Source organism: Larus michahellis, chromosome 8 (genome assembly GCF_964199755.1).
Source record: "Larus michahellis chromosome 8, bLarMic1.1, whole genome shotgun sequence".
Taxonomy (NCBI): domain Eukaryota; kingdom Metazoa; phylum Chordata; class Aves; order Charadriiformes; family Laridae; genus Larus; species Larus michahellis.
This window is the reverse complement of record NC_133903.1, coordinates 22,554,911-22,577,232: the sequence shown is the minus strand read 5'-3', so window position 1 is coordinate 22,577,232 and position 22,322 is coordinate 22,554,911. Positions and strand designations below refer to the sequence as shown.

The 22,322-nt window shown below is 49.1% G+C and overlaps 1 protein-coding gene across 3 annotated transcripts in view; it reads left to right on the top strand.

Moving 5' to 3' along the window:
- The window catches only part of TNR (tenascin R), a 78,430-nt gene that overhangs the window by 41,726 nt on the left and 14,382 nt on the right, over positions 1-22,322 (top strand). Inside the window, exons 2-9 of one of the 3 annotated variants that reach the window (XM_074597996.1) lie at positions 6,712-7,038; positions 7,174-7,267; positions 10,066-10,542; positions 10,981-11,244; positions 12,041-12,156; positions 14,752-14,902; positions 17,539-17,808; positions 19,566-19,751. In XM_074597996.1, coding sequence (XP_074454097.1) covers positions 6,772-7,038; positions 7,174-7,267; positions 10,066-10,542; positions 10,981-11,244; positions 12,041-12,156; positions 14,752-14,902; positions 17,539-17,808; positions 19,566-19,751 — 1,825 coding nt within the window. In that variant the 5' untranslated portion in view covers positions 6,712-6,771. Of the gene's footprint in view, positions 1-6,711; positions 7,268-10,065; positions 10,543-10,980; positions 11,245-12,040; positions 12,157-14,751; positions 14,903-17,538; positions 17,809-19,565; positions 19,752-22,322 lie in introns of all 3 variants that reach the window. The other 2 variants (XM_074597995.1, XM_074597997.1) reach the window with 2 other exon arrangements.

Genomic DNA, 22,322 nt, shown 5'->3' with positions numbered 1-22,322 from the left:
GGTGGGGTGTTTTTAACCAAAGCAATTCACCAAAACTGGCATGAAAATAGAAATATTGTTGGACTATCCAAATATTAAATTATCTCCAGCAAAGTGCTGGAGATAAAACTGCTGGCATCATCTCTGTTGTGCAGATTTGTTGTCCCTGCGCACAGTTTGGATTTGCTATGTTCATATTGCTATGCTACGCTACGAAAAAGGGGGTGCAGATGCTGCTGGGGGACACAGCACTGCATTTCTGGATGATGCTCCCCCCCAAAACTGCTGCCACACTATGAGTGACTTTCTCGGTGCAGCTGCTCCGAACATCACCACATGCAGGTTCCCTTTTGCATCCCCAGCACCATTTGCTCTCACAAATACAGCCCATCAATAAAATGTAAAAGTAGCCAAAACCATATAATTAGGGTGTATGCACTGTGGATTTAATAGGGTTTTTCTATTTCTTCCTTCTCTGATACATAAGACACAAGCCCTAGATGGAGAGAGGCTGTTCAGGTGGCAGGGAGAGTGCTTTGTTGTGGTATATGTTTGGCAAAAGCCCTCAAATATTTTTCCCAATTTTATGTTGTGTGTTTTTTTTATTGAGCACCACACATAAATTGCAGCAGATTGATTCTTTCACAGCTCCCCAGAGTTGAAATGCTTTGGAGCCGAGAGCTCAGTGCCTGCTAAACTTCATAATTAACTTTAATAACTCTTTGATTTGAACTTAATTCAAACACCCATGTTTCTGGGGTACCAAAAAAAACCCAACAAAAAACCCAAAGCAACAAAGCAAAGCAAACCAAGGGAAACCAGCTCTGGTTTTTGAAGCACAGGGAAAGCTGCTTCTCGATGAGCATGACTCCTGCCCGCCATCTATGAGCAGCTTGGGGAAAAAACCCAACATGATATCAAAAATAAAGCAGCATCCCCAAACTTGTGCTGTGACAAAGGCAACTGGAGCTCAAGCCCCTCATCATAGGTTTGAGCAGATGGAGAGGCATTTCCCCAGCCTGGTGGAAAGTGAAGGAGAAGACATTGCTGTCGGCTGCTGGGAAAGCACTGGGCTCAAAGCTGTGTTTGCTGCCCCAGGTGGAAGGTTTTCCAAGGCTACCTCTTGGGACAGAGGGACTGAAGCCACTGGGAACAACATCAGCTTGGAGTTTTAGCTGAATTTGGTGGCAATGAAGGAGAAAGAAAAAAAAAACAAGACTAAAAAGCACACCAGATACATTTGCTCTGGTGCAACTATTTTTACATGTGAAATGACCACAGAAATTTTTCTTTTTCCTCATACAGGGAGAAGGAAAAAATGTATAATCCTGGATCTGTTCACTCAGTCAATGGTTTCTAATGATTCTGTCGTTGCCCATGGGCAGTGTTAGCTGCCACGAGGGCAGGAGGACAAGGAACCCGGAGCAGGAACATTAATGCAACTTCTCTTTCTGGGTCAACAAGCCTCAAGCTGTCAGACCATGCATACAGCCCTGGAACACTGCCAGCCAAATCCCCACATTAACCCACCCTGGCCGAGCTCACGGTGACGGGGTCCTTCAGGGAAAAGCAAATCATTGACTGCAGGAGCAGGAGACAAAACAGGACCGGATAGGGAAGGGAGTCAACAGATCCTGGGAATGCAGCCACAAATTTGGCAGGGCTTTCAGAGCTGTCAGCCCAAGCCTCCAGGAAGAAGTCAGGATTAATAGGGATTTATGACTCAGATGGTCTGCTGTGGGTTGGAGGACACCAAGGAACATCCTCCTGCCTTGCAGGACCCTGTGAATTCAGCCTGGTCTGATCTGGGGATAGCCCGAACCAACTTTTCACTGTTTCACAGCAAAGAGGTGGCATTAAGCCTAACCCGGCACCCAGTTGAGGCAGGAATACTTTTTCTTATTTTTTTTTTCTTTCCATGATCCTGCTTATAGTAATAATAACAAAGAGAAAGCCCCTCTAGCATCATGCCATGGGGATGCCACCACCCCTGCAGCATCACCCGCTGCTCAAGGCCACCACATTGAGCAGAGCTGGAGGGGGATGCCGTCACTTGCTGCTCAGAAACAAGAGCTAGGTAGCATCCTGCCGGTGTCCCCTGTGATGGATATACCAATAAAGAGATTCAGATCAATGAGCCTGGCGGTTCCTACCAGCAAATGAATGGCTTTCCATCTATGGGTTAGGGAGTCGTTAACCACCCAACCTGCTCATTGTCATTAGCAAGCAATTTCTGCTGTGCATCTGCTTGCCCTGCTTTATCCACTGACCCATCTCCTGCTCCCTCATCCCTGTGTCCACCTGGACCCCTTCTCCCCCATCCCTCATAAACAGGCTCTGGCATCTCTGTTGAGCCAGGCTGGATCTGAAAAACTGGGGGGGTGGTGGGGGGAGAAGGAGTGGGGAGAGGGCAGATTTCATCTCCCTGTGTCTAAGATGCTCCTGTAATCCTGCAAGGAGGTTGCTTTGAATCTTTGGCCCAGCTCGGCACAGCTGGCTCACCGCCACAGTTACTTCCACTCCAAGCATACACAAAGAAATCTGAGCAAGAAGCCAAGGAGCAGGTAGTTAGCCTCCAATGCCAGTGAGTCAATCAAAGGCAACCAACACTAATTAGTCCCTATGCCTCCCCCCATCACAGTTGCCCCATTACACAGGGACAAGAAGTCTCTATGTAGGTCAGCCAAGGCCAACCAGGAGCTGCTGGTGATCCCAGAAGGCAGAGGAGGATTTGGAGGGTTCAGGGTCTGAGAGTACAGCCCCAAATCTCCACTTACAAAGCATCAATCCAACCACCTTGCTCCATCTCATTGTCATCTCCCGTGCCCTCCTTTCCCTTTTTTGTAGGAGAGAAACCAGTAAATAAATATTTTCATTCAGCAGCACGGAAAGGGGGGAGGCACAGCCATTCCCCAGGGAACTGGAGAGGAGCTCCAGAGCAGGATTGTCATTAGAGTAAGGGAAGGCAATTGCTCAAGATTATGGCACTGGCAGATACCAGCAAAGTCAGACTTGACAAGAGGCCCCGAGCACATCTTAGCTGTGGATCGCAGCTGAGCATCACACCACTATTCACTCTGACCCACTAAAAACTGAAGCGCCTGGGTATCACACCCATTCTGCCAGGCAAGCTCCCATTGCTTGGAGAAGACCCCACGTGGATAGGGTAGAAGTATCCACCAAAAGCCATCAGGACATCTTCCCACCTCATCTTTGCCATGGCCAGTATTTCCTATTGTGGACCAGCTGTGAAACCCCAAGTACAGACACTATGCACTAAATGCATCTTGGGAGATTCATGTTTAAGCAGCTTGTTGGAAACACTCAACCTGCTACTCCTTCTCACCTCTATTTCCCAGTTATTTCCCATACTCATACTGGTATGAGAGCTACTGCAATAGGCAGCTGAGTCAGACCAGGTTGATTTCAATTCTTCTCTTGCCACCAAATGTCCCAAAAGAAGGAGCATGTTGTAGCTGGCAGATGTGGCAATTTGCCACTCTCCATGTAGTGGTCCTTCAAGGCAGGTTCCATCCAAGTGTGACACTCCAGCTCTCAGGGATTTAAGTCCTTGAGGTTTTAAGTCCTTCTTAACCCACGTAGTCCCATGTACTTTTTTCATAGAATCATAGAATCATAGAATCATAGGGTTGGAAGGGACCTCTGGAGATCATCTAGTCCAAGCCCCCTGCCAGAGCAGGGTCACCTAGAGCAGGTTACACAGGAACACGTCCAGGTGGGTTTTGAATGTCTCCAGAGATGGAGACTCCACCACCTCTCTGGGCAGCCTGTGCCAGGGCGCTGCCACCCTCAAAGGAAAGAAGTTCCTCCTCATGTTTAGGTGGAACTTCCTATGTTCAAGTTTGTGCCCATTGCCTCTTGTCCTGTCCCCGGGCACCACTGAAAAGAGCCTGGCCCCATCCTCCTGACACCCACCCTTTCAGTATTTATAAGTGTTGATAAGGTCACCCCTCAGACGTCTTTTCTCCAGACTGAAGAGACCCAAATCCCTCAGCCTTTCCTCATAAGAGAGGTGTTCCAGTCCCCTAATCATCTTTGTAGCTCTCTGCTGCACCCTTTCCAGCAGTTCCCTGTCCCTCTTGAACCGGGGAGCCCAGAACTGGACACAGTACACCAGGTGCGGCCTCACCAAGGCAGAGTAGGGGGGGAGGATGACCTCCCTCCACCTGCTGGCCACACTCTTCTTGATGCACCCCAGGATGCCATTGGCCTTCTTGGCCACAAGGGCACATTGCTGACTCATGGTCATCCTGTTGTCCACCAGGACTCCCAGGTCTCTTTCCACAGAGCTGCTCTCCAGCAGGTCAGCCCCCAACCTGTCCTGGTGCATGGGGTTATTCCTCCCCAGGTGCAGCACCCTACCCTTGCCCTTGTTGAACTTCATAAGGTTTCTCTCTGCCCAGATCTCCAACCTGTCCAGGTCTCTCTGTATGGTGGCACAGCCTTCCGGTGTGTCAGCCACCCCACCCAGCTTGGTGTCATCAGCAAACTTGCTGAGGGTGCACTCTATCCCCTCATCCAGGTCATTGATGAATATATTGAACAGGACTGGACCCAGTACTGACCCCTGGGGAACACCACTCGTCACTGGTCTCCAACTAGACTCTGTGCCCCTAATCACAACCCTCTGAGCTCTATCTTTCAACCAGTTTTTAATCCACCCCACTGTCCATTCATCTAACCCACACTTCCTAAGCTTCCCTATGAGGATGCTGTGGGAGACTGTGTTGAAAGCCTTGCTGAAGTCAAAGTAGACAACATCCACTGCCCTTCCCTCATCTATCCATCTAGTCATGCCATCGTAGAAGGCTATCAATCAGATTAGTCAGACATGATTTCCCCTTGGTGAATCCATGCTGAGTACTTCTGATAGCTTTCCTTTCCTCCACGTGCCTTGAGATGACTCCCAGAACGAGCTGTTCCATCATCTTTCCAGGGATGGAGGTGAGGCTGACCGGCCTGTAGTTCCCCGGCTCCTCCTTTTTGCCTTTCTTGAAGACTGGAGTGACATTGGCTTTCCTCCAGTCCTCAGGCACCTCGCCTGTTCTCCAGGACTTTTCAAAGATGATGGAGAGCAGCCCAGCAATGACTTCTGCCAGCTCCCTCAGCACTCTCGGGTGCATCCCATCAGGGCCCATGGGCTTGTGAATATCTAGATGATCTAGATGATTTTTTGTAGTCTTCAAACCTGTAAGAATGGCTAAGCCCTCTTAGAGTCTGAATATAGATTTATTAATGGTACTAAATAAAGAGTTACTGAAGTTAATTATGAATTAAGGCTGGACACTGCAAGAGCTATGTCCTGGCTTTGAATAATACCTAAAACCCACAAGTTCTTGGAGCTTTGGTAGTTTCTGGTGATGCAGGGAGGAGGTCTTTGTATCTTTTTACCAGCACTGTAAAGAGCCTGTTGACAGATTTAATGTGCCTGCTGCATCTTTTGCACTGCTGGTGCAGAAAGAACCACAAAGCATATCTCCAGCACTACATATCTCCAGTCCAGGTCCTACAAGGTCCTATAAGGTCCAGCATATCTCCAGTCCACGTCCTACAAACCCAACACAGGTAGGGAGCCACAAACATGGCGATTAACATTACCTCCTAAAATGCTGCAAGAAATCCAATCAGACATTTCAAGGTATTAGCTGGAAATATTTAATTATAAATAATTGTATTTAATTAGGTGTCCTGATACTGAAGCAGTGCCAGGGCTCAGCTGAGAGCCTTTGACCATGGCACAATGTGCTCTCCAACCAGCCACACTCCAGCAATCCCACTTGGACTGCACATAAACTACCTCCTGCAAAGAAAACACAATGCAAGCCATATCTTTGGGTGCCACATTGCAGACACAGCCTTCCCTGCCCATTAGCCCTATCCTCTGATGGACCAGGCTGTGATTCCTCATGGCAAACCAGTTGGCGTTAAGTATTGGTAAGCATATAACAGTCCTGATAAGAGTAATGGGGCTGAATCCATCCCCAGACCAACTGGGCTGGCACCGGTGATTTTAGGCTGGAGATAAATGAGGTTCTCAGAGGCTGGATTACCAACCAGAGTTCGTGATCGATACGGGAATGAGAAGTTGTGCAGTTCCAAATCAAGGCAAGGTTAACCTGTAATCCAGAGTGTGGGAAGGGGGTGAAGCCACTTTAATGGGAGGGACTTGTCTGCTCTGAGCATCAGCCTGAACAAGCTGGAGCCTGTGTGGTGTAATTTAACGGTGTTTAACAAGGCTGCCGTTCCTATAGCTACTGGAGGAAGCCTAGCAACGTTGGGTGCAGCTCCTGGGGCACAGGAGACAACCAAAGGAGAGCTCAGGGATGTGTCACCATCACCCATGTGTTAACCCCTTGGACCCTACATGCCATACTGTTGTGATACTGAAAGTAGATCCCATACAGGGTGTTTCTCCTGAAAACATGTGTATTTTGTGCTTTGTTAGTACCAGATTAACTTTCCTTTAAAAAAATTAAATAATAATAGCAACAAGTATCTGCCTCTGTCACTGTTCAGGGTCTATGGCAGAGTCTTCCCACCAGCCATGGGCTCCGCTCAGGGATGATTTGGGCTCCATGAAAACCAGCAGGACTATGCATGGGTCAAGTCAGCCCCACATCTCTTTGGGTGACTTCGCCCAGCAGGACTTGCCTCTCTGAGTACAGTTGCAGGGCTAGCACCAACCATGCTTTTTTCCTTCTACGTCCTCAGGTCCTCCCTGCATTTGGCTGACCAGCACTGGCTTAAAAGACTCTTCCCTCTCCTAAGAAAATGGGGACTGACAATGAAAACCCAGTCCTGAGGAACGTGCTCATTAGCTTCAGCTTGCTTCTGCTGGGTGCCATCCTCAAGCCTTTTGAGTGCCGGCTGGAGGTGACAACAGAGCCAGTCAAGAGGGCAGCAGTGGATGAGAAGGGTGGCCTTGCCAACTGCAGCCCATCCATCAAAGAGCAGCCCATGGTCTTCCACCACATCTACAACATCAACATCCCCGTGGACAGCTGCTGCTCGTCCATGTTCAAGTCTTCAGCAGAGGAGGTGAGTTCAGAAGATGACCAGCTGGCGGAGTACGAGGAGCAGACCTCCGACAGTGAGAGCCAGGTCACCTTCACCCACAGGATAAACTTGCCCAAGCAGGCCTGCAAGTGCTCCACCTCCTTCCCACCCCTGCAGGAGCTGCTGAGCAGGATTGAGATACTGGAGAGAGAGGTATCCATACTCCGGGACCAGTGCAACTCCAATTGCTGCCAAGAAAATGCAGCCACAGGTAGTAATGCCATCCTATTAGCTCTTGCTGGGGACTGAGGGCTCAAGCAAAAGGGAGGAGAAATAAATACAAAATCAGTGATGCCACTCAGGGTGGCAAAGGAGAAAAACTTATGTTCACCCATGGTGTTGCTGTGGCTTTAGGGAAAAGCCTGGTTTAGGTCCTCCCAGGCAGGAAAACCCCTGGGAGGGATTTGGTCACTTGAGCCACCATGCCCTTCTCACTGCAGAAACCCCGTAACGGCCAAAGCTAAAGCCCCACAACAGATAAAATTACTACTCGTAAGGGGTGATCTCCCAACCCTGCACTCCAGGTAACACTGTTAGAGATCTGCCACTGCGTGTGGGACAGAGAAGAGAGACCTAGCTGCTGCTCTCCTAAGCTATCCCTGGGCTGAAGGCAGCACCATGGGAGCCGGCAATAAACCCCTTCATCTTCTCTGTAGGAGGAGTGAATGTGTATAAAAAGCTGAGTTTAAAAGAAAAAGAATAAAAAATATAGGGAATAACTTCCATTGCCACGAAAGATGCAAACAAAACCTATAACAAAGGTACAAAACCATCAACAGGATACTTAATCTGAATAACAATATGTGCAGTTTGTGAAGATCTCCAAGAGCCCCCATTAGGGTTACCCCATCAAAGACAGCCCCTCATTTCACCGCAGCCATTCCTCAGAGCCAGGGAAGCAGCATGAAGTTGAAATGAGATGGGTTAAGAAAGGTTTAGGCTAGAGGCTGCATTTCAACAGCGCAGGAGCTAGCACACTGATGGTTTTCCTTACTTCTTGGGGAGGTTGGCAAGAGGGGCCGTCGCAAAGGGTATCCATCCCTTGCGCAGCCCAGGCCATCTCGGGGCTCTGATGCACCAGAGCTCCTCGTGGTGAAAAGCCACCAAACAAGGAGAGCCATGCAGGGCATCTTCCCATAAGAAAACTGCATTTCAGGCCAAGAACAACAGCAGGGAGGAAAAAAATTAAAAGCAACCCTTTTCCCCCCAATGCCCGCTGCCTGTTTTTAAGTTTCGCAGCTATTCGTGTGATTTTTTCCAGTGGTACCCCAACTCCTCTATATTGAGTACACATTAAAATAAAATGGGAGTGACCCACACTCAGGTCAGCAGAGTTGGACCAAGGGTGTGTGGGTTGGGGAGGGATGTTACAGGCACGCAGGGTGACTCGGGCTGACACCTCCCTCGCAGCTAGGGGAAGTCAGTGTGTTTCCAGTCATGGGCTCAGCCCATATCCCACCGTGATGCTACAGTCATCATCTGCATTAAAAAAAGACAAAACAGAAAATACCCACATGTGTCACCGGTGTGTGCAAAGCAAGGGTTAAAATCACGTAGGAAATGCAATGGAAAAAGCCTGTTTTAAAGGAATTAATTTGAAACTCTGATGGGCCTATTTGGGTTGCTTGCAATATATACAGACGGTCCCATTAAACATTCATCACTCAGTGGAATCTCCATTCCGATCGCAGATGCACGCTGACCTAAAACTAGAGTAACTTCATATATTTTTACTGGAGTTGCTTTCGATTCAGTGCACTGCAAAGGAGATGAGGATCCCTACACCACTGCCTGAGGCATTTCCCCTGGGAAAGCCGCTCTCTTCCAGCACACTTAGAAGCATCCTCTCTCCTCTTTTGATAACTGAACTAGAGGCTGCAAGATCTGAAGAGAACCTGATCGCCATTCCCAGTATTCACAGTTTAGATGGGAAACATCCTGCAAAGTAACACAAATGGGTCTGTCTGGTACAGCGTGTAACTGAATCCCTTTTACACGAACATCTGCTGTTACCCACCATGGTAAGAGCTGCTCAGATAGCTCAGCTAGGATGGAAAACTTAGTTGGGGGATCACAAAGTCTTGTGGCTTGTGGTCTTCATGGCACAGAGGTTTCACAAGGGTCAGAGGAAGCAAGGAAAGGGTTTCTGCTCTTCATTGGTTCATATGAGGAAGAAAAGCAGTAACAATTATCAAGGGAAAATTAGCCTGGCTGGGGTAAACCCTTAGCTGGGGCAATGGGTCCATGTTGAGGGGCAAAAGAGGGGAGTGTTGGCAACGTCAGAGTAATTGGTGCCTTTGTCCCCATGCTTCCCTCCTCACCCCAGTGTGCTATGTAAGGCTGCTGAGTAAAGGGGGGACATTGGAGGTGGTGGCCATGGTGGCCATGTGCTTTCCCTTCTTTCCCACAACCCCAGCACACACAAATACTTTGTGCAAAGCCAATGGCTCTGTCTTAATCAGGCTTACCAGGACAGGGATGAAGGTCATGTCTTTGGGTACATACCTGCTTCTTGTAGGAGAGACAGCAAGTACACCATGATCCCTTACCTGTAAAAAGGAACAGCAGGTGGAGACAAGACAACAGGAGCCTGCTAATTCATGGCTGGTGCAGAGGGGTTAGCTAGGGAAGGCTTTTTCCCAGTAAGAGGTCTAGGTAGGTTCCCATCAACTGAGCCCTGAGCTGAAGAGAAACCAAAGGTAGCACTTGAACCCTAACAAAGCTGATGGCACCCATGGTCATGGTTGCCAGTGCTGCAAGGGGACAAATATACTCCTGGGACCCACCCAAGCCCCACCATGAGTCTGTATCACCAATTTTTCCCCTGCCAGCCCTAAGGCCACCAGCTCCCCAAAGCTGGGCATTGTCAACCTGAGGGAGGATCATCCCCTACTTGCCCCACATCTTGCCCCTTTCCCCACAGCCCATCAATGGGCAGACACGGGGCCAACACTGCCCTTTTCCACCTGCCACCCGGTGGGCTCTGACCTTTGTCCTGCGTCCTTGCAGGGCAGCCGGATTACACCCTGCAGTGCAGCGGCCACGGGAACTTCAGCCTGGAGTCATGCAGCTGTGTGTGCATGGAGGGCTGGGCAGGCAGCAACTGCTCTGAGCCCCACTGTCCCCAGGGCTGCTCCAGCCGCGGCGTCTGCCTGGAGGGCCAGTGCATCTGCGACAATGACTACGGGGGCGAGGACTGCTCCCAGCTCCGCTGCCCCTCTGGCTGCGGCTCCCATGGGCTCTGCGTGGATGGCGAGTGCGTCTGCGAGGAGGGTTTTGCTGGGGAGGATTGTTCCCACCTGCGATGTCCCCGTGACTGCTCAGGGAAGGGCCACTGCGTCAACGGCACGTGCATCTGCTGGGAGGGCTACACCGGGGAGGACTGTGGGTGGCTGCACTGCCCCAATGCCTGCAGCAGCCGTGGGGTCTGCCAGGATGGTCTCTGCATCTGCAAGGATGGCTACGAAGGGCAGGACTGCTCAGCAGGTAGCGGGGGCATGCATGGGGAAAGACAGACCCAAATGCATGAATAAGGGCTTCAAGGTGCCCAGAGCCCTGTAGGAGCACCATGAAGCCTGGGAGAAACCCATACACATAGGTCACATAGGACCTGCTCAGGCCCTGCAGTTTGACTGCCTCCCTGTTTTCCCTGTCCCCAGAGATGCCACGGACAAAAGTCTGAGGGGCGAGCCAAAATCCAGCAAGGTTTGTTCCAACATCAGTGGTAAAACAGAAGCTGCAGTCAGGTTCTCCTGAGCCTTTGCCTTGCTATAGCATTTAATATAACCACAGATAGCATGTACCCCCAGCCCGAAGCTCATACCCAAGTCCCACCAGAAGACTGATACACCCTTACCCATGGCTGGGTGGGAAGATAAGCCATGCACACCCTGACACTCTCCTTACCTCTGCCCTTCCCATCAGTGTCTCCTCCCAAAAACCTGCGAGTGACAGGGATCAGCGACAACTCCATTGAGCTGACATGGGACAGCCCCGGAGCAGCCACTGAGTACATCGTCTCGTACCAACCGGCGGGGCCAGGGGGCACCCACCTCCAGCAGCGGGTGCCTGGGGACTGCAGCAGCATCACCATCACGGAGCTGGAGCCAGGTGTTGCCTACAACATCAGCATCTATGCAGTCATCAGCGACGTCTTGAGCATCCCTGTTACCTCCAAGGTGATGACCAGTAAGTATCATACTGCACTTGTTGCTTGGTACCTGGACAAACAGAGGTGAAACTCAACCTAGCTCACATTTTCCATAAAAATCTTCTAGCAGCAGTTGAGCCTTCAAAAAAAAATTGTGGATATTTTTATTCCAGTTTATATCTGTATGGGGATATAGGATAGGGGGAAATGTGTCCACCCTCCGCAGAAAGACTCGGTCTGGGTGAAAACCCAAATGACTAAAAATCAAAGAAAGATTCAGTGTTTGATTTGGGACCCCAGAACATGACCCAAATATTATGCTTTCTTCCTCATAGAAAATATTGTGATATATCACAGAAGTCACAGGTTGTCCTGCCACTCCTGGATGGGTTCCCCATGACCAAACCCCATGAAATGGGTGATAGCACAGCAAGACGGGATGCTGCTGTGCATCAAGACATATGTAGCCCTGACCAGGACCATGATGCACAGAGGAAAATGGGAGTATCAAGCTGTAATGGCAACATCCAGAAAGGATCCTCAGAAGCTAAAGATACAGAGGGCAAGGGGAAAACGTAAACTACCCAGACACCCCTTTTGCAACCCCCTCTCTCACTCTGTTCACTTGGTAATGCTGTGGGATGCTTTAGCGTCCAGCAGCCCAGGCATTTCCCTCTTCTCCCTCCAACCTGCCCAGAGTGTGGACAAAGGAACTCTGCTAACAGCTACCAAAAGGTTTCCCATTTTCATTGCCCAGTTAAAAAATAGCCACAGGGAGTGGGGTGGTGGCAGCAGTGCATTACCATCTGCTCACCACCCCCTGCTCCCTTCCAGACCTCGCCACACCGCAGGGGCTGAAGTTCAAGACCATCACAGAGACGACAGCAGAGGTGCAGTGGGAGCCCTTCTCCTTCCCCTTCGACGGCTGGGAGATCAGCTTTATCCCCAAGGTACTGCTGCCGCATGCATGGCATCACGGGGTACACCTGGTCACCCTAAAAAACACTGAGCAAGCGAGCCCCAAATTAGCTTCCAATTAACCACAAAAAAACCCCAACCCCTTTTTTCCACTATATGCTTCATATCAGACAACCCCAAACACCTCAACCTGCATTTCCCCAGTAGTCTTTTGTGTCAAGACATACACGTCCTCAAAGGAATTTCCCAATAAAATCAAGAGACAAGCACATAAATAAATAAACCTTCCAGCCTCGCTGCCTCTTGCTGTCACCCCCTCCTTTTCCCTTCCACCTCCTTTGCTGTGACCCTTCGTCCTCCTCCTGTTCCTCACCCCTGCTCCCTGCACGCTAAGCTACCCAAAGCAGCCTCGATCAAACCGAGCAGCCACCAGCTCTCAGACAACAACCTTCAGCATCCCCGAGTCACACGCACAGCTAATTCCTGCCACGGAATTTTAATCACAGTGATGAACAGGTAGAATTTGTGCCAGAAAAGATGAAAGGATGAAAATGTTGCCCAAAATATCGCATATTTTCTATGTGCAGCAACAAAAATTGTACATCAAGTATTTAATCTATATTCATAATTTCTACACCATTTAGCCATAAGTATAGCTTCAATTGTATATGGAGCCTCTTTACAAGAACATTCAAGCCCCAGCAGTAAAAGAAATGCTTATTAAGGGCTCAATTATGCCGTTTTCAGTTGTACAAAACCCTTGCTGGAGTCAAAGGCAGCTCTGGGCAGTGGAGAAATGCAGAACTTGGCCCCAAAGTTTTAAATGCTCTTGAGTGTAAAGTATCATTATACAGCATAAAGCAAGGGCCCAATTGCTTTAAATAACTCATTACCTCATTTCCAAAAAGGCTGGAAGGATCTGGGTGCAATTTTGTGTACATCCACATGGAAATTTTGTCAGAAGTCGAAGTCCAAGTACCACAAGTATAAAGCCCAGGGTAATTTTCATTCACTGTTGGGATAAAAACCAAAACGATACGACAATGTCAGGGGAGATCTTTCAGTCTAGTAGCAAAAACCCAGCTATCTTTCAAACATTTCACTCGGGATGTTACTCAGGAATTAAACTCAACAGCATCCCCCTGGAGCAGATAAATGGGGATATATCCATTTTAGGGTGAGGAATTGCTGGGATAGAGGCCAATGTCTCCCCACAGGGTCATCATCTCAAGCCATAGCACAAATATGAACTGTTGGTCCATCTTTTCATTTTTAAGCTTAAAACTTAAAACCATGCATAAATATTTCAGGATTTAAAGGAAGAGATAAAGCACCAAAGGTTGGCTGGTTTTCGATGCAGATTTTTGGGGCGGGGAAGGGATGTAGCTCGCTGGGCTTTGAAATTCTCACATGCATTGGTCAAGCGCATGGTCCTGTGTCGTAAAGACACAGTTGTGCTCCTGCCCATCAGCTTCCAAAATCAGACTCTCTTGAGCTTTTCTCAGAAAAGAAAGAGCTTTTCTCAAGCATCAACAGCTTTTCTCAGAAAATAAGGCAGAGGGTGCTGTCTCCTTCACTGCCTGGAAGCTACGCTTGCTTAGGCAAATGCTAAACCATTGTTACACCCCAAATCAAACCAAAACCTAGTCCCAGAGGCTAAAAAACCCCAAAATTATAATAGCAGCATCACAAATAATCTCTATGAGCAAAGTTGAGCTTGCTCTGTCTTCCTGAAAGCTGGGCAAGAGGATGCTAGTTTGGTCCTTGGTGTCCCCACAAGGATGCTCGTACTGTCCCGCAGAGCAATCCTTCTTCTGTGGTCCCCACGATGCTCTCGCCCAGCAAAAGCCGGGTCAGGGGGAATTGCCCATCTGCTGCATGCATTGGTGTTGGGAGGTGGGGGGGTGGGGAAGACAAAGCAAAGACAGATTTAGAAAAGAAAATTAGGAAGGGTAAGCTGGCAATTTATGGCTAAAATGGAGGATTTCCTGTTTAATGAGAAAAGAGATGAATATGAATTGAGAGCTATGTGCAAAGATTTGTTTAGCGTGTTATTAATGAAGACAGCAGCAAGAAAAGATCCTTTGTCCAAACACTGGCAGGAAAGGTGACATTTGCAGTTGCTTAAAGCCTTTCAGTTTTTCACAGCAAAACCACAAAGTATAATGAGTTTCATAAAGACACTTAAAAAGAAGGTGATGGCAAAATAAAGACCTTACAGTTTCATACCTATATATGAACAACAGAAGGCTCTTGGCACCTAAAGAGCATAGAAAAGGAGTCTAGCCCAGGCTTCGGTTTTATTATCTTTTCTCTTCTGGAGAACAGCAGACGCACAGATGGCAAAATACAGAAGTTGGCGGCGGGGGAAGAAGGGATGGGGAAGGATTTCTCAGCCCAACAATGTGGGTGCTCCACACTTGGCGGGTGATTCCACCCTGGGTTTCTGGACCTCCACAGTGGGACGCGGCTGGGAGAGGATGCAATTTGGAGGTGCAGGCCTGGGTGTGGAAGGATGCAATGTGGGGGACACCTCCTCTCCATGCATCAGTCCCCTCAAAACACCTTTGTTTGTTTGTCTGTTTGTTTGTTTGTTTTTTTTAATGGTTATTTCTGCTCCCCGGCAGAATAATGAAGGCGGCGTGATTGCCCAGCTCCCCAGCACCATCACCACCTTCAACCAGACGGGGCTGAAGCCAGGGGAAGAATACACCGTCACTGTGGTGGCCCTGAAGGAACAAGCCAGGAGCCCTCCCACATCTGACAGCGTTTCAACCCGTGAGTGAGCCTGACCCCAGGCAGCACAGCAGGATTTGGTCCCCAAAATAAGGTCCCATGAGTGAGAACAGCCTGGCACTGCATGGGCAGGGACAAAACCACTGCCACCCAACTGCCCCTAGGTACAGATGCAGCGCAGCAACAGCTTCTTCATGCGGTATTCTCCCTCCCGAATTGCTGCAAGCACAGAAACTGTGGTGAGGTTAATGGGGTTGGGAGTGAAGGCTCAGGTCCACTTTTATTATTTTACAGCTGGATAAATTCCTCTTCTCCGCTAATCTCACATTTCAGAGGCTGGATGCCCCCAAGAAACACCTCTATAAATGTATTGCCTACTCATATATAGCAGATTAAAACTCCCACTTGCTTTTGTGCCACTAAATGCACTCTACTCCCACCAATTCAGGCAAATCAGGCAGGGGGCCAGGGAGCCAGGAGTGACGGCACATCCCCTGCTAACCAATTTATTTGACCGGTCACTGGTCCATCCTGTAAGCTAGAGGAAATTTAGCGAGTGTGAAAGGACTAGGTGTTCTCCCCACTGAAGGAGACGGGCAGAGCTCATTGAGGAGAAGAGGCTCTCCATGCCAGGTCTGTTGCAGTCTACCTTGGCAGCCAGGCAGATGTTTACCTCCATCCAAGCTGTTGCAAATGAAAACAGCATTTAAATAACTGCCGGAGGATTATAACAAAGTGATGCTCTCCCCAGGCTGCTAATTTGAGGTAACAGTGAGACTGAAGTGAGGGTCTCTCCAGCAGCAGCAGCTTGCTGAAGGTCTGAACTTCCTCAGCAGCCCTCTCCTCCCACTTTGCCTCCGCACTCAGCTCGACATGGCTTAACAGAGACATCTCCTGGTCAAGACAAAATCTTCCTTTCCCTAGAAAGTCAGTAAAAAATAAAGAGAGAGGCTGGTACTTCAAACTCAGTGGCTGATCTTTGCAGGGGAGCAGAAATGGAGTGGTGGGCTCCCAGCTCTCTGCTCCATGAAGGCATCCCTGTGCTGGTGTGTTTGTCTTCCTCTGTGGCTCCCCCATAGCTTTGCCCCCATCATCCTCGTTCTGCCTTGTGCCAGGATCGAGCAGCAAAGGCATGGTTTCATGCTTCACAGCTAAGTAGAACTTGATGCTGCCCAGAGTCACCTGGATGACTGGTTAACATGAGGTAGTTGGAGATTCAGGATTTGGATAAGCATGACCTGGCCCTGGCCAAGCTGAACACCTAGCTCCTACCTAAACACACTGCTTCCCAGCTGTCCTCCCTTCTCCGTTGCTGTTTTGCCCCCAGACCTCACCTCACTGCTCCCAGTTCTCCCATATCTTTTTATAATCCTCTCTGATCCCTCCCACCCCTGCCCACACTCATCTCCCTGAGAACTTCCCACCCTGTGTGCAGCATTCAGCACATTCTTATTATATGGTGTCATTTTCCAATATATACAGTATATTAGATGTACTTGCATGCAGTATAGCCTGAATTACAGAAACAGTGTGGGGGGTTTCACCCACCTTGTGATCCTGTAAGTGATAAAATGGGCTGCCCAGCAGGCTCCGTGCATCGATGCTGCCGTGGCACAGGAGTGATGGCCAGGCTTGGCACATCCATCCACCCACCCATGCAGCAGTTAGGTCCTGCTGGACTCAAAGCATCCATCACCGAGGCTTGAGCCCGTGATTTCCAGAGGTCGAGTTTTGGGGGATGCGGAGGAGGGAAGGGCCCAGTTCTCTGCAAAAGAAAGCAGAAACGTCCATAATGGTCTCCCAGTAGATCCCCAGCATGAATTTAGCTAAAACCCCTTTATCTGAGAGGTTTTGGTGGACACCCACCATAGCCTCACACCCAGCTAGTTATGAAGACTCTTGAGAGCAATTGTATTTTCTCCTCTCTCCCCACTGCTAAGACATCAACAGCTTTACAAGCTGATCCCTCAACTGAACAACAAACCAGGAGCTGGCACCAAAGCAGGAACATTTCTAGAGATGTTCCTCAGTTCTCAATGCTTGGATCAGTCCTTGGCTGCCAGTTACTGAACACATTGACAACGCCTTTCAAAAGACATAATATCGTTGCTGATAAATTTTGCCAGTGACGGAAAGGCTCAGAAAAGAGTAAATTGAATGGAAGGAGATCATCGATAAAAGCAGTTTGAATGGCTCAAAGAAAAACTGTATGGTTATCTAGGAGCAAAGAAAGCAGACCACAATTAGATGTGGAAGGTTTTATCCTGGGAGATGCCACCTGAAGAAGCCAGGGAGAAATTGTTGCCAATAACCAGCTCGAGAGAAGGGCATGAGTTGTTTTATAGCTGTAATGGGCATCAATGGGAGAGCTGTTGGGTCCTGCTCTGGTATCCAGTGCTCAGGAGAGACATGGGTGAAGTGGAGAGGGCTCAGAAAAGAGATGGGAGACTGGGACAAGGGACTGGGAACCCAACAGGATCAAACCCCCTGGGTACCTTAGGGCAGAGGATCGTGTCTCTTGCCCATGCCACCTCTCTGCCTTGTCCCCACCTGCTGATTTGGGCCAGTCTGAAGGTCAGGTTGAAGAATCCCTGAGGCTTGGTGTCCCCAAAGCTGCCACCTTTCCCCACCCAGCTCTCCCAAAATAACAAGTGCTTGTTTTCCCCCTTCTTCTGCAGTCATTGATGGACCGACGCAGATCCTGGTGCGGGACGTCTCTGACACAGTGGCCTTCGTGGAGTGGACACCACCGCGTGCCAAGGTGGACACCATCCTGCTGAAGTACGGGCTGGCGGATGGGGAGGGGGGGAGGACCACCTTCCGCCTGCAGCCCCCCCTCAGCCAGTACTCCCTGCAGGCCCTTCGCCCTGGCGCCCGCTACCACCTCGCCGTCAGTGCCCTCCGGGGTGTCAACGAGAGCCAGCCAGCCCTCGCCCAGTTCACCACAGGTAGCTAGCTGGCTTTGCTGGGAGAACTGGCATGAATTTTTAAAGCCTCCAGCAAGCATAGGCAAATGGCTTGCTGCAATCTGCAGATGGGCTGTCCTGCAACAAACATGGGGTTTTACATATCCAGAGCTGAATCTAGTTTTTTTTTTGCATCTGGGATCTAGTGGTACCTGGTTTTCCCCTGGCATGAATGAGCTGGAGTTTAATCTGGTATACTGGGAGGAAGTGGCACAATGAAAACATGATGCTTAAGATGCAAGTCTGAATGAAGATGCCTGAATGCAGGTGTCTCGCGTCCTGTCATGGTTGTGGTGCAAAGCAAGGCAGAGCAAATGATTCAGCTCACCCTAAAACACACATGCACAGCTCAAACCACCCTCTGACCGCCCTCCATTAGTGCCTACATTTCTGTTTAGTCCCTAAAACTCCAGTGCCCGTGCCTCTTGCGGATGTTTGCATGGCACCCCAGGTGACCCCTGATGCCGGTGACCAGGCAGGTGACTCAAAAACCCGCATTTAGATGACAACCTCTGAGCAAACGCCACCTTGACCAAGTCATGCTGCAGCATCAAGGCTGAACCTGCTGCTGCCTGTGACACACATCCCCACCACCTTCAACACCCGTTCAGACCCACAGCTTAGCTTGAGACCACAACTAAAACTTTAAAGACCAGCGGTTTACACCCTGAATAGCACCCGTAAATCAACATGCAATTCTTAAAAGCACTAAAACAGCAAGCACAGGTCTGAATTTAGGATGATGGTTGCTCCCATTCAGCGTCAAGAGCCAAGGCAGATGCATTGCCCGAGGAATCGGCAGTCCAGTGAGAAACGTGGTTATCCTATTTTATATCTTCTCTGAATACCCTAACCAGTCAGTAAAACTTTAATTAATGTTAAGCCTGCAGATAGCTAACAGGTTTAATTTACTATGCCATAAAGGAGGAGGTAGAACACATATTTCAGTTCTGGTTTATGATATATAAATGACTTTTCGTGTACGTTACTGGTGAATACTAGGCTCCTATTACAATAACTGCAGTGAGTGAATAGTGTGTGTGTATATCTCTATAGATAAATATTTCGGATGAGATGTTTACCCCGACTGATTTGCTGCACTGGCCTTCCTTGCTCTATTTCTAAAAGAATAAAAAAATTTCCCCCCCTAAACTCAGATCCGTCAAGGAGCAGTAATTACCCCCCATCTGCTGGCACCCAGCCCCTGCCCGGCATCAACCCACTGCTCACAGGAGAGGTTTATTGTGCAAATCAAAGCAGATTTGGTGCACAGCCCCAGCAGCACTAATAAACAAACCTTTTGGGCAACATCTAAGCATGAATGAACCTGTAAAGATGCTCAACGTTCTTCTAAGAGCAGTTCAGGCCAATGCGTGACTGCTACAGAGCCCTTTTTCTCTTATACATGCTGCCTCAGTTTCCCTTACTGTAATATGGGGGGAAAACGCTTTCCTTTTTCAAATAACATGCAATTAGCTCCCGAAGCAACAACTGCGAATGCCTCAGCATTTGCCTCAGTCTTGTAGGTGGCATCTCCGGGTCTGTGCTGAGCAGGAGGTGAGAGCAGATGTCCCAGCCCCTGCTGCAGGGAGATGCCCTAGGGAGGAGGGTCTTCATGTGGGACCTCACAGACGTCACAGCCGGGTAACCCTCCATTTCCATTTAGCCATGCCAAGGCTACAGGGTGTGTTCCCAGTGCCCGGTGGTAACACAGAGCCTCTCTTCCTTGTGTCATGTAGAGATTGATGCCCCCAAGAACCTACGGGTGGGCTCGCGGATGCCCACCAGCCTTGAGCTCGCCTGGGACAATAGTGAGGCCGAGGCACACAGCTACAGGGTGGTCTACAGCACCCTGGCCGGAGAGCACTACCACGAAGTCCTGGTGCCACGGGACACTGGTCCCACCACCCGGGCCACTCTCACAGGTATGTGTGCAAGCAAGCAGGGAGATGGAGATCCTAAATCAACACCAATGCTTGGTTACCCTCATCCTGGCACATATTTGAGGCTGTTTTGGAGTTTACTAGCTACAAGAGAGAATGTTATCCCTAGGATGAAGATTATTTTCCCCACTGTGGGTCTGGATTTGGGCGCTGCTTATCCATGAGCTGAGTGATGCACCTCCAAGCGATGCACTTCTGAGTGATGCAGCACTGAGTAATGCAGCTCCAGCAAGGGTCTGTCCAGGTCACAAAGAGCGCTAGCAAGGAGAAAAGTGAGAAATGGGGAGAGGAAGGCTTTTTAGGCTGATCTAGAGGACGATATTATTTCACCCTTCTTTTTTTCCTTGCTGGGAAAGAGACGCAGGCGCCCATGCTCTGTAGGCAGTGATGGGGGATCCAGACTGCCCAAGTTCATTGCCTTTTTCCAAATCGGGCACAAAGCAGACCTGAATCCAGGGATGCTATTTTTGAGCAACTCCCTCAAGTTGTATGTTATCAGGCCAGCACAGGGACTGGCACCAGGGGCTGCAAACACCACCCACCTCCCACTGCCAGGACAGTCCCAAACACCCTTTGCAGCAACACCACAAAGCACCGTGTGAGTTGTTTTGTTTTTTTTTTTTTTAACTTGGTTTGCCTGCCAAATTTTCATCTCCAGTGGCATTTTTTTGAGCAAAGAAGAGATTTACACACATACCAAAAAAGGTTACTCATTCAGCTTGAAGCTCTTCAGTATGGCAGGTCACCTGTTTCTTCCACGTTGACTGTCTTTGCCCTCCTGGGACCTTCCCAGCCCAAAGAGAGCTCAGAAATCTCTGCCGAGATGTATGGCTCTATAGGAATAAATTCAGTGGGAAAGTCAAATGTGAAGTTACAGGCAAAGTGGCACCGAGTCACGAGAAAGGCTGGAGGGCAGGAAAGAAATTAGAGCAGTTCGCTTGAAAAATGTGGTGTGCAGAAAGAAGAAATGTGAGGGATAGTTTTGCTGCATTTGTGATGAAGACGTGCACAGAGAAATGGGATGACATGGAGGAGGACAACTAGGGATCAGGGACCTGGTGCTGATCCCCTGCTAGTTTTCCTCTAGGCATTTACTGTCTTTCTAGGTGAGAAAGAGCATTAAAAATAGGCCAAATCCTCCTCCCTGGGGCAGAGGTGCAATACTACCCCAGTGATCTAAACTGCAATGACACCCACGGCACAACCCAAGCTTGCCTCGAAGGAAGAGACAGCTTGAAGGCTCTCTTTTCTCTCAATAAAAATCAAAAAAGTTGCCAAGCCTCTACCTGGCAAAACCAGTGCTTCCTGGCTGCTGCCAGATGCAGGCAGGGCTACAAGAAACACCCCCAGAGCAAGCTCCAGACATAGAGGCTTAAGTCAACAGCGGTGAGCAAGTTTTATATAGTGCCTCCATCATCACCTTCTATCTCCCAGGTTACTATGTAATAGACAAAAAAATTAAAAAAAAAATTATTATAGCAGAAAATAACCCAAAAAACATTCCGCTGGCAAAAAAAAAAAAGCCAGGATAGCCGTAGTGTGGATGGCACAAGACCACAGCTCCATTATGCATGTGGTACCCCTGTCCTCCAAGGTCTTGTTGCACATGGTGCAAAGCCCGTGGGTTTCCAGCCACCCAGCACCTGCTGGGATCCACTGTGTAAATGCAACCAGTGATTCCTTCATCTGCCTTCATCTGCCTGCAGGAAAAGCAGCAAGGAATGCCACTGAGAAGAGCTTATCAAAGATTTAAGCTTAAAAATACAGGAAGCCTTGCCCTGCCCCATATGTTTCTTCAAAATCAGCATTTGTACAGAAATATCTGTAACTTTGCTCTGCTCAAAAGAGCTGGGAGAGAAAAGACATTGTTTTATACGCTCCTGATCACTTCTTCCTTCTCCTTCCCCTTTCTTCCACGCTCTTCTCCTCCTTTCCAGGATACGTATGACACTTATTGGGCAGGGGCAAGGTGGGTCCATCTCCCTCCTGCCACCAAGACTGCACCGTAGCAAGAGGAGAGGAGCAGGGAATAGGGGTTTCCCTCCCTCCTGGCCTCTTGGAGAAGGTTTTGGTGGCTTCAAGGGATTCTGTCCCTGGGCAAGGCAGGGTGAGGCTGGGCTGGAGGGTCTATGGCTTTCTCTAACGCCATGGGAAAGATCATGAAACACCAGGAGGAGGGGAATAAAGCCACCAGCAGCCAAACAAAAGTGACAGGCAGAGGCAGGAGATGTCCCACAGAGATAAAACAGCTATCAGCTGTAGGTGTGCGGGAAAGAAGCTGGATGAACTGGATTCCCATGTCCCTTGAGAGAGGCACCATAGCATATGTCCACGCCAAGGAGCGGAGCTTGATTTGGCTCCCAGAAAGACTGAGCCTTTCCTTATTAATGTGCATTTCATTTACTCTGCGTAATTTATTTCTCTTCGAGACACCAGCCCTGTGACAATATTTGATGTTAAATCACTTCAGAAACAAATATAGCTACTTTATCGTTCCCATCTCAGCTCACACACATGCAAATTCTGTCTCGATGCCAGCAATTACAGCAGACC